Source organism: Sitophilus oryzae, unplaced genomic scaffold, assembly GCF_002938485.1.
Source record: "Sitophilus oryzae breed Bouriz unplaced genomic scaffold, Soryzae_2.0 scaffold_771_pilon_pilon, whole genome shotgun sequence".
Lineage (NCBI taxonomy): Eukaryota > Metazoa > Arthropoda > Insecta > Coleoptera > Curculionidae > Sitophilus > Sitophilus oryzae.
In genome coordinates this window covers 144,264-157,664 of record NW_022147386.1, presented here as the reverse complement: position 1 = coordinate 157,664, position 13,401 = coordinate 144,264, and the positions used below count along the sequence as shown (strand labels likewise).

General features: G+C 31.0%; 1 protein-coding gene across 1 annotated transcript in view; it reads left to right on the top strand.

The window, feature by feature from the left end:
- LOC115888504 (thrombospondin type-1 domain-containing protein 4-like) overlaps positions 1-13,401 on the top strand; it is a 194,842-nt gene that overhangs the window by 78,760 nt on the left and 102,681 nt on the right. The window contains exon 5 of the mRNA XM_030908253.1: positions 11,856-11,955. Coding sequence (XP_030764113.1) covers positions 11,856-11,955 — 100 coding nt within the window. The remainder of the gene's footprint in view (positions 1-11,855; positions 11,956-13,401) is intronic.

The following is a 13,401-nucleotide window of genomic DNA, read 5'->3' as shown; positions in this document are numbered from 1 at the left end:
TTAACATTATGCATATTATTAGATCATACATTGAGATATAAAGAAAGATATATATAGAGAAAAAATATCTTTTAAATTGCTGACATGGATATTATTTATTTGAATATTTCAATTGGCTCAATTTTCCTTACTCAATGTTAATTAACGCTCATCAATTTTGTTGCGATGAGATATTGTATATTCAGGTTAATTTAAAAATCCGGACTAGAGTCGGACTTGAAATTATTTTAAATAATAATTAAACAGTTTTGTTGTTGTTCAAGTATCCAAAACAAAAAAAAATATAGTGTGGCATATTGTAGTACTCAGGAGACTGAATTCTTTCACAGCCGCTAATTTGAAAATCTAAAAATAGTACCAGATAGCCCTGATAAAGATGCCCTATGAGAATGTGCAATAAGTTTTTTGATTTTCTAAAAAGTAATGACAGGAAAAAATAAAATTTATTTTCAACAAACTCCGTTTTTTAAATCAGTAATCCTTGGAATTTTTGAAACATTTTTGATAGCATGTTGGCGAACATCCCAAGGCGCAGCTTTGCCCCAATTTTACCATCTTCGTATCTATTACGGCTTCCGAGATACCTAAGCTCGTACCTCGAATTTGTAGCACCCTGTATATTCGGATAAACAAAGCACTTTTGAATAGAGGTAAATTGTGTCCAATGAACTTTTTTGATTCCAGATATACGTACCAGTTCTATGTCCACGGAATATTGTTAAACACTTATTTAGTTGCAGATTAGTAGTGATTTCTATTATAGAAATAAATAAAGGACACCCTTAAAATGTCAAGAAATGTCTTATTTTCTGTATATAAAGCAGCGGCTATATCAACTGAAGGGCTTATTTTAAATTCTAATAACATGGTATGCTACAAATCCATAATTCCGAATTATTAGCTTTGAAGTTTTGAAAAAATGTGTAAATTTAACTATTATTAAATATAACAAATTGGTTGGATAAAAGACAAGAAAAACAGTAGTTACTAGGTAATAAAACTGATAGTGGAGTGCTTTAAGCCCTTATGAGATACAAACCTCGGAATTCATTTACTGTGAACGAATTTTTATAAAACTCTTTGCAATGTATTGTTAATAAGATATATTTCAAAGTTTACCTATTTAAATTCGTTGCTTTGACTTTAGTATTTAAATAAACACACACAATACAAATGCATACATACAAGAGGACTCCGTTTTCCGGAAAAACTCTGTATCAGGATTCCTGTTTGAGATTTTCACTCCAAACCTTTTACAAAATATATGTTTAATGGTAGTTCACATTTCAAAAATATTTTTATAGATATGATCAAATATATATCATTTATTTATTCGAGTTTAGTGAATTTGCTATAAAATTCTGGTTCCAAAAATACCTTAATACCTAACGAAGAGTATATTAAATCGTCTTTGAATTATGACCATGTCCATGAGGACGTCAATATAGACGTCCAAAAAGCTTCGTATGAGAACTTCTAATCGAGACAATCGACTTATTGTAAGTTTATCGCTAAGACAACCGCCGTTTGACAGCTTTTCAAATTGATAATGAATTGCACTTAAGAACTGTACATATTAACTAACGGACTACAAGAAGAAGATTAAATGAAGCAAATCTTATGTCAAGAAGGTCTGCTTCGGGACCAGAACTTACTAGATGTGTTGACTAGGCCCAAAAGCAAAGGCATGGTCTTAATGTAAAAATTACGAAAAATGTTAGTGCCTTCTTTAAAACCGAATATTTCAAACAAAAATAAAGCTAATGAGATGAACCAAAAAACAAACCATCGAGAAAGGATGTATCTAGATGATAAAATAATTTTTAAATTTCTTGCTGTTTTAACGTATTTCACAGGGCGTTTCAAACTTTCATCAAAAATATCAACATTTTGTTTTCCCTCGTATAATTAACAGATGGGGGAGTTTCATTTTTAATTTAGAAAAAGATACTAAGAAGTCAAATAATTTGGCAACACACTGCTTAAAAAATCATCAAAATCGGTCCATTAAAATAAAATATATTAACCTTTAAAATTCAAAAAAGTGAATGTTAAAAAAGTGAATGTATTTCAAAAACTATACATTTCAGTCATATAACTTTCTAATGAAACAAACCTTTATTTTTTTACTAGAATCCAAAAATCAATTAATATATAGGGTGTTCCATTACAAAAAACATAACTTTGATGCGTAACTTTTTTTGGGGACACCCTGTAGAACTCTACATAATTTTAGAAAATACTTTAAATTGACTTACTCAGAAAATTTCACTTCAATACAAACTTTTGTTCTCCTTGCAAAAACCGCGTCGCATATGACGCGCCACCCTGTATAATTCGATTTCAATCAACATTTCAATGATTAGAATATAAGCAGAATAGGTGCATAATATGCATTAGATTTATTTATTTCAATAAATTTACTTAGAAAAAGAATTAAAAAATCAAAATATTAAGAAGGAAATAATTAAGAATTTACTAAAATTACTAAATAAAAAATTAAAAGCAACGAAAAAAAATGGGTAAACACTTTAGTATTTTATCTATAAAACACAATACAGCAGGTTTTACATTATGTGGAGTAGGCCTCCGGGGAGACCACGTTAAAATAAACGCGCCATATACTTTACCTCTTGGGTGGTGTGGGAACAAGTACACATTTTCAATAATTAAAAATAATTATTCATAAATTAATAAGCAAATTAATGATACGCCACTGTTTTATGACAAAATTGAACCCTAATCGACATTTGATTTCGGAAAATAGACTATACAGAATATATCATATTTTACGCAAAATTGTAAAATTTCCTGGGATTTTATGCCTAAACGGTTGACTTTAGCGAAAATTTTCATAAAACCTTTTTTATAGAAAATTTTATTCTCTTTAATTTTACTCTCCCCAAATTTTCGCGAAAAATGCACTGTTTTCGAGATATTCACAAAATACCGATTTTGGGCGCCATCTTTGCAAGATGGCGGCGCCGGCGGCAAGTCTGGAAATGTGCATTTTATGGATTTTAGTTAGGGACCCCAAAACCTATAAACCTGCAAAGTTGCAAAACTTGCAGACTGAACTATTAATACATTCACAGTAATTGAATTCCGAGGTAAGTCTCTGAGCACTCCACTATAATTCCTGTGGTTGAGTGGCTTATCATTGTTATTAAAATAAACCCTTCAAGATTGCCTTAAAAAAATTAAGGTAGGTGTTTTAGAACTAATTTACCTAATGTTTTTGATTACTTAACAGTAATAACCGAAGAATATAAATTAGTAAATCCGGTCCTGGGACCCCACGCGGCTAAGGGGCCGTATCTTTCTATTTTCGGTCAACAACAAAGCCTACAAATTAGTATTGAATCGGGCGTATCAACGTCCTTCAAACTTCTCTTTCTAATAAAATTAATTATCTCAATCGAAACCCTTCATTAATTTCTTTGCTCCTTTGCAGGACTGCGCGGGAGATCAGGATTTTCGATACGAACAGTGTGCCGCATACAATAATCGACCTTTTAAAAAGGAAAACTGTACTATTGGGAACCATTTTATAGAGGTAAGAAGGTATTAGAAATATTAGAAAGTATTTTAAGTTAGATAAAACCATAGAGTTAGGTATAACCTCTTAACCTGCGTGGCCAAGAAAAATAGAAGATAACCTTAAGAAATGTATTTTTATTGTAGATCAGTTTTTGTCAGAAATATTGCAGATTATTATTTGAGTTCAAGCAATAAATGTCGTCACAAAAGCATGGGCGTAGCTATATTTTTTGATTTAAGGTATTACAAAGAAATGTCAAAATAGGAAATATATATTATACGTTATACGTTACTTAACAAAAACAGTAACTTTATTATAAAAGAAGCCTGCCTGGGGCTGATTTATTCAACCCCAGTTGACTAAATCTTGACAAAATTTGACGCCACATTAATTATTTTTCGCTTCTTGAACCAATCTATAAGACTTTGGTCATGATTATGTTGGTGTTGATGTATATGAAAATGATTTTTTTTTTATATTTTATACAAGATATCTGAGTAATTAAAAAAATAATGTTTTTAAAAACTCTTCTAGTGTATTGCTTCTATAAAGCTGAATTTATATTTACGAGTTCTCGGATCCGAGTTTTGTTTCGACTTGGATTGTTCCTGTTTAGTTCTCAGATTTCATCTTTTTAAAATGGCACACAATCTCCTGCCATTTGAAATCAAATCCATAACATCATTTTCTTCATTTCGCAAAGCATTGAAATCTTATTTACTAGACACGCCGTAAATGACTTATATTTTGATAATCGAATTTGATCTTGTAAACACTGATCTAATGTTTGCTATTACTATATTTACCAATGACATCGAAATAAATTTATCTAGAAGTCATTGATATTTACTATAAACTAACTAAATATTTTTGAATATTATTTTTATTTTTTTATTCTTTGACATTGTAAACATTTATAAATGTTTATTTTAAACAATAAGACTGACAATGTTATTTGTATATTGTTTTGTATTCTTTTTTGTTTATTTGTTTGTTTACTTTGTTTGTTTACTTTACCTTTGTCTACAAATTGTAAAAATTTTTGACAATAAAGACATTTATTTATTAATATCAATAACACTGTGCTCAATTAAGTATTACTGTATCGACATAGTTGATTTTATTTCCTTACCCTTCATATATAATATAGTATCTATATGATCCAGATACAATATACCGGCAGTATTATTAAAAGTAGAAAACCAAAGAAAATCTACAAGAGCGACAAATCGTGATTGAATTGTATGGAAATTAAAATAATAATCCATATCCTATTTTTTATTAAATATACATTTGCCAGCTACGAATATGCCGAGAACCTTCTCAAGAACCTATCGATTATGGTAAATATATGAATAGAAAAACCTAGAAAACCCTATGATGAAGGAGGCGGTGCAAAACCTGATGTACACCGAAAAAATAACTTGTTCTATTATACTTTTAAATTAGCTATTTAAATTACGCTTTCGACAACACGCAGGTGATGAATGGGAGATTCATTCTAGATTCTCCTCGAAAGTACAAGCTCTTAAATTACAACTATTGACTCCCATTTAAGTGGATAAGTTTGTTAGACAAAAAACTGCCACGATATATCTTCAGACTCTGAAACAAAAAAGAATAGTTAATAACAAGTATTTAAATAACACTTCTATAGAATTTTAAATATTAAAAACGGTTACTGAAAGTATTCATTCGTATATAGAAAATATGATGTAACAATGAAACTTATTAAATTTAACCGATTTACGGCTGTCTTAATGGGTGTTTTGATATCCAAGTTCTAAAGAATGTAGGACTGTAGGACCTCCTCATAATCTAGCGGCGATCTCGTCATTTAATTCTTCATTAGCTTCCTTTTTATCGATTCCCGCCATGGAGAAAAACATTAATAAAAATTAACTCCGTATTAAAGGCATTAACTCTAATACCTTTTTTGTTTTAAATGATTTGAAAGCAAATCAATTATCAAGAAAGACGCTAATACAGGATGTGTTACATACAGGGTAGCTTTTATGTATGGAAACGGTCGATTATTAGGTAAAATATAGGAGGTACCGCAAAAAGTTAAATATAAAAGTTATAGGGTTTATAAATATCTATTAGCGAGTAATAAATTTAAGTATACAGGGTCGTTCGTAAAGTCATGGCACATCAAAGTTTCATTTTTTTAAATAGAACCCCCTGTATATTATTGCATATTTCGATACCGTTTTCCAACTTATTGACTTTTGAAAATGTCACTTAAACAATTCGATTTAACTAATTTCGATGTGTTTGGTCTGATTTAATGATGCCATTCTGCGGAAAGTGTGATACTGTTGTAATGGATTTTTAAATTCCTAAGGGCTACAAGTAAATTTAAGTGTACAGGGTCATAAAGTTGTGTCACATCAAACTTTTTTTTTAAATAAAACCCCCTGTATATTATTGCATATTTCAATTCTTCCTTCAATTTTAAACAATCATCGTAATACAAAATGTACATAAATTAATGAATTGAAATGTTAAACGAAAATTTTGTAATTTCCAGACTTGCTATACTCTCATTTTATACATCTATAAATGCTAACTTGAGAACTAATGTCAAATATTATTAACTATCACAGTTTCGCCAAAATAGCATTGTTAAATAAAACTGAACATATCGAAATTAATTAAATCAAATTGTTTAAGTGATATTTTCAAAAGTCAATAACTCGGAAACGATTGGTATGAGGTTGAGGTACATTGTGTGTATTTCGATTTTTGCTTATAATTGAAGGAAGAACCGAAATATGCAATAATATACAGTAACGCCATGAACTCAGACTTCTTTTTCAAAAAATCATCTGAAAGGCCCATCGTTATCTTATGGACCCCATTAACACGGCCCAATTATTTCCCCATTTAACCGACTCTCTATCTCCAGTAGTTTCCGAGATACCCTTAAAGAACATCGTAGGAGACTCACCCTGAAGATTAGTTAAGTAAGAGTTAATATGTTTAAAATTTTATTCAAAAATCTGATAATAAAAAATCTGTGTTATTAGTATGGTGTTACTATAACATTGTTTGAATATAATAAATCGCCTTTCTGTAAATATCTTTTACGAGGTGAACATTAAAAGTGAAATGTGAAATTGAAAACATAAACACAAACTATCAAGAGCAGAGAAAAAATAAATATACCTACTGCTACTTTCTTTATGGAAATGGTGCGAGTTCAACAGAAGCTCATGTTTTACAATGGACAGTTAATAGTTCCGTGAAACACACATAAGGTTGAGTTATATTGAATTCAAGTGAGCTATAAGATTCTTTACCAGAACCAGATTAAAAATTAATTCTCAATTTATTTTCAGACATCATAATATCAAATAATTTTCTTCAACTGTCGGTAATATAACCTGTTATCTGACGCACTTCAAATGCTTACTCGAATTTAAAGTAAATTGATCATACGAGCGACCACATTATATATGATTGCTTTCTTCGTAGAATTTACGTATTGTAGTACCCAACAGCACGAGCCCCGTAAAAAACTCATGTTTTACAATGGAACACTAATAGTTCTTTATGTATCTTTTCTATGAAGACGCCAAAGAATACTTACCTAAGTCATACAGGGCCGCATTAAGCTTAAGTGCATAATCATAATATTTAGACTTTTTAACTTCAATAATAGCAAATATTTCATCTAAATGCCAGCAAGCAAAAACAATAAAATTGATATGTGTGTAATATTAAATTTGAACAAATATACAGGGTGTTGTAGGTATACCATTATTCCGTCGACATAAAACTACTACCTATTTCTTCAAAATAAGTTCGTTGGACACATTGTACCTCTATTTTCGGCGGAAATCTATATTTATATCTTTATTTTTATTCTCGATTCCGGCGGAAATCTATAAGTGTGCAAGTAAAGAACTTATTGGTCATCTTATGGCTCTCTTTGATGTCATATGGGAAAACGGAGAGGTACCTCAGGACTTTTGCAACGCGAATATAGTGAATATATTTAAGAACAAAGGAAGTGCATCAGACTGCGGAAACTACCGAGGAATTTCACTACTGGCTATCGGAGGAAAAATTCTTGCAAAAATTATGTCAAACCGCCTCTATCCACATATAGAAAAAAATCCTCCCAGAATCGCAAACGGGTTTTCGCACCAACCGCGGTACCGTCGATTCCATATTCTCCATCCGGCAACTACAGGAAAAAGTAAAAGAGCAGCAGTCTAAACTTTACGTTTCATTCATCGATCTAACAAAAGCCTTCGACTCTGTAAACAGAGATGCACTTTGGGCAATTATGAAAAAGTTCGGAGTACCCATAAAATTTCTTACAGTGTGTAAAAGCCTCCATAACAACAACAAATCAAGAGTGTCATATCATGGATCACTGAGCGATCCCTTCCTAACAAACACAGGCGTTAGGCAGGGATGTGTCTTAGCGCCTCTCCTATTCAATATATTCATGGCAGCGCTCTCCATTATAGTGGACAGCAAACTGCAGGAGAGAGGTTTGGGCATTAGATACAGATACGACGGCGGTCTGTTCAACATAAAAAGACTCAGGGCAAAAACACGTAGAAAATTCATCACAGAACTTCAATATGCTGATGACTGTGCTCTAGTTGCAAATACGTTACAGCAATTGCAAGAAATGTTGAACACATATACATGGGCATACGAGGCCTTGGGACTTAAGCTGAACATCGATAAAACTAAAATCATGTGCACTCCCCCGGAAGATCACAACAATGCTATAAAAATCGGAGATGAACTGTTGGAATATGTAGCGGAATTTAATTATCTCGGCAGTTTGATTTCGGAAAAGGCCAATATCGACTCTGAAATTCAGCACAGGATTAGCAGCGCCTCAAGAGCATTCTGGAAATTAGGGTTTTCTACAATCATGACTTGAGCAAGCGAAACCTGGGTGCCGTACCGCCGACACATGAACGCAGTAAACAAGTTGCAGCAGAGACATCTTAGACAACTCTTTGTTGCGATGAGATATATATTCAGGTTAATTAAAAAATCCGGACTAGAGTCGGACTTGAAATTATTTTAGATAATAATTAAACAGTTTTGTTGTTGTTCAAGTATCCAAAACAAAACAAAAATATAGTGTGGCATATTGTAGTACTCAGGAGACTGAATTCTTTCACAGCCGCTAATTTGAAAATCTAAAAATAGTACCAGATAGCCCTGATAAAGTGGCTATGAGAATGTGCAATAAGTTTTTTGATTTTCTAAAAAGTAATGACAGGAAAAAATAAAATTTATTTTCAAAAAACTCTGTTTTTTTTTAAATCAGCAATCCTTGGAATTTTTGAAACATTTTTGATAGCAAGTTGGCGAACATCCCAAGGCGCAACTTTGCCTCAATACCATCTTCGTATCTATTACGGTTTCCGAGATACCTAAGCTCGTACCTCGAATTTGTAGCACCCTGTATATTCGGATAAACAAAGAACTTTTGAATAGAGGTAAATTGTGTCCAATGAACTTTTTTTGATTCCAGAAATACGTAGCAGTTCTATGTCCACGGAATATTGTTAAACACTTATTTAGTTGCAGATTAGTAGTGATTTCTATTATAGAAATAAATAAAGGACACCCTTAAAATGTCAAGAAATGTCTTATTTTTTGTATATAAAGCAGCGGCTATATCAACTGAAGGGTTTATTTTAAATTCTAATAACATGGTATGCTACAAATACATAATTCCGAATTATTAACTTTGCAGTTTTGAAAAAATGTGTAAATTAAACTATTATTGATTATAACAAATTGGTTGGATAAAAGACAAGAAAAACACTATTTACTAGGTAATAAAACTGATAGTGGAGTGCTTTAAGCCCTTATGAGATACAAACCTCGGAATTCATTTACTGTGAACGAATTTTTATAAAACTCTTTGCAATGTATTGTTAATAAGATATATTACAAAGTTTACCTATTTAAATTCGTTGCTTTGACTTTAGTATTTAAATAAACACACACATACAAATGCATACATACAAGAGGGCTCCGTTTTCCGGAAAAACTCCTGTATCAGGATTCCTGTTTGAGATTTTCACTCCAAACCTTTTACAAAATATATGTTTAATGGTAGTTCACATTTCAAAAATATTTTTATAGATATACAGGGTGATCAAATATATATCATTTATTTATTCGAGTTTAGTGAATTTGCTATAAAATTCTGGTTCCAAAAATACCTTTAATACCATAGAGTATATTAAATGGTCTTTGAATTATGACCATGTCCATGAGGACGTCAATATAGACGTCCAGGAATCTTCGTATGAGAACTTCTAATCGAGACAATCGACTTATTGTAAGTTTATCGCTAAGAAACCGCCGTTTGCCAGCTTTTCAAATTGATAATGAATTGCGCTTAAGAACCGTACATATTAACTAACGGACTACAAAAAGAAGATTAAATGAAGCAAATCTTATGTCAAGAAGGCCTACTTCGGGACCAGAACTTACTAGATGTGTTGACTAGGCCCAAAAGCAAAGGCATGGTCTTAATGTAAAAATTACGAAAAATGTTAGTGCCTTCTTTAAAACCGAATATTTCCAACAAAAATAAAGCTAATGAGATGAACCAAAAAACAAACCATCGAGAAAGGATGTATCTAGATGATAAAATAATTTTTAAATTTCTTGCTGTTTTAGCATATTTCACAGGGTGTTTCAAACTTTCATAAAAAAATATCAACATTTTGTTTTCCCTCGTATAATTACCAGATGGGGAGTTTCAATTTTAATTTAGAAAAAGATACTAAGAAGTCAAATAATTTGGCAACACACTGTTTAAAAAATCATCAAAATCGACCCATTAAAATAAAATATATTAACCTTTAAAATACATCAAAGTTTTAAGGTGCCCATTTTTCATGCCGGTGAATGTATTTCAAAAACTATACATTTTAGTCATATAATTTTCTAATGAAACAAATCTTTATTTTTTTACTAGAATCCAAAAATCAATTAATATATAGGGTGTTCCATTAAAAAAACATAACTTTGATGTGTAACTTTTTTTGGGGACACCCACAACTCTACATATTTTTAGAAAATACTTTAAATTGACTTACCTAAGCTCAGAAAATTTCACTTCAATACAAACTTTTGTTCTCCTTGCAAAAACCGCGTCGCATATGACGCGCCACCCTGTATAATTCGATTTCAATCAAAATTTTAATGATTAGAATATAAGCAGAATAGGTGCATAATATGCAATGGATTTATTTATTTCAATAAATTTACTTATTAAAAAAAATATTAAGAAGGAAATAATTAAGAATTTACTACAATTACTAAAATAAAAAATTAAAAGCAACGAAAAAAAATGGGTAAACACTTTAGTATTTTATCTATAAAACACAATACAGCAGGTTTCACATTATGTGGAGTAGGCCTCCGGAAAGACCACGTTAAAATAAACGCGCCATATACTTTACCTCTTGGGTGGTGTGGGAACAAGTACACATTTTCAATTATTAAAAATAATTATTCATAAATTAATGAGCGAATTAATGATACGCCACTGTTTTATGACAAAATTGAACCCTAATCGACATTTGATTTCGGAAAATAGACTATACAGAATATATCATATTTTACTCAAAATTGTAAAATTTCCTGAGATTTTATGCCTAAACGGTTGACTTTAGCGAAAATTTTCATAAAACCTTTTTTATAGAAAATTTTATTCTTTTTTTTACTCTCCCCAAATTTTCGCGAAGAATGCACAGTTTTCGAGATACTCACAAAATACCGATTTTGGGCGCCATCTTGGCAAGATGGCGGCGCCGGCGGCAGGTCTGGAAATGTGCATTTTATGGATTTTAGTTAGGGACCGCAAAACCTATAAACCTGCAAAGTTGCAAAACTTCCGGACTTTTTTCCAAGCAAAAATCCCCAATGACTGAACTATTAATACATTCACAGTAATTGAATTCCGAGGTAAAAGTCCCTGGGCACTCCACTATAATTCCTGTGGTTGAGTGGCTTATCATTGTTATTAAAATAAACCCTTCAAGATTGCCTTAAAAAATTAAGGTAGGTGTTTTAGAACTTATTTACCTAATTTTTTTGATTACTTAACAGTAATAACCGAAGAATATAAATTGGTAAATCCGGTCCTGGGACCCCACGCGGCTAAGGGCCGTATCTTTCTATTTTCGGTCAACAACAAAGCCTACAAATTAATTGAATCGGGCGTATCAACGTCCTTCAAACTTTCTCTTTCTAATAAAATTAATTATCTCAATCGAAACCCTTCATTAATTTCTTTGCTCCTTTGCAGGACTGCGCGGGAGATCAGGATTTTCGATACGAACAGTGTGCCGCATACAATAATCGACCTTTCAAAGGAAAACTGTACTATTGGGAACCATTTTATAGAGGTAAGAAGGTATTAGAAATATTAGAAAGTATTTTAAGTTAGATAAAACCATAGAGTTAGATATAACCTCTTAACCTGCGTGCCCAAGAAAAATAGAAGATAACCTTAAGAAATGTATTTTTATTATAGATCAGTTTTTGTCAGAAATATTGCAGATTATTATTTGAGTTCAAGTAACAAATGTCGTCACAAAAGCATGGGCGTAGCTATATTTTTTGATTTAAGGTATTACAAAAAAATGTCAAAATAGGTACCAAAATTGAAATATATATTATACGTTATACGTTACTTAAGAAAACCAGTAACTTTATTATAAAAGAAGCCTGCCTGGGGCTGATTTATTCAACCCCAGTTGACTAAATCTTGACAAAATTTGATGCCACATTAATTATTTTTCGCTTCTTGAACCAATCTATAAGACTTTGGTCATGATTATGTTGGTGTTGATGTATATGAAAATGATTTTTTTTATATTTTATACAAGATATCTGAGTAATTAAAAAAATAATGTTTTTAAAAACTCTTCTAGTGTATTGCTTCTATAAAGCTGAATTTATATTTACGAGTTTTCGGATCCGAGTTTTGTTTCGACTTGGATTGTTCCTGTTTAGTTCTTAGATTTCATCTTTTTAAAATGGCACACAATCTCCTGCCATTTGAAATCAAATCCATAACATCATTTTCTTCATTTCGCAAAGCATTGAAATCTTATTTACTAGACAACGCTTTCTACGCCGTAAATGACTTATATTTTGATAATCGAATTTGATCTTGTAAACACTGATCTAATGTTTGCTATTACTATATTTACCAATCACATCGAAATAAATTTATCTAGAAGTCATTGATATTTACTATAAACTAACTAAATATTTTTGAATATCATTTTTATTTTTTTATTCTTTAACATTGTAAACATTTATAAATGTTTATTTTAAACAATAAGACTGACAATGTTATTTGTATATTGTTTTGTATTCTCTTTTGTTTGTTTGTTTGTTTACTTTGTTTGTTTACTTTACCTTTGTCTACAAATTGTAAAAAATTTTGATAATAAAGGCATTTATTTATTAATATCAATAACACTGTGCTCAATTAAGTATTACTGTATCGACATAGTTGATTTTATTTCCTTACCCTTCATATATAATATAGTATCTATATGATCCAGATACAATATACCGGCAGTATTATTAAAAGTAGAAAACCAAAGAAATCTACAAGAGCGACAAATCGTGATTGAATTGTATGGAAATTAAAATAATAATCCATATCCTATTTTTTATTAAATATACATTTGCCAGCTACGAATATGCCGAGAACCTTCTCAAGAACCTATCGATTATGGTAAATATATGAATAGAAAAACCTAGAAAACCCTATGATGAAGGAGGCGGTGCAAAACCTGATGTACACCGAAAAATAACTTGTTCTATTATACTTTTAA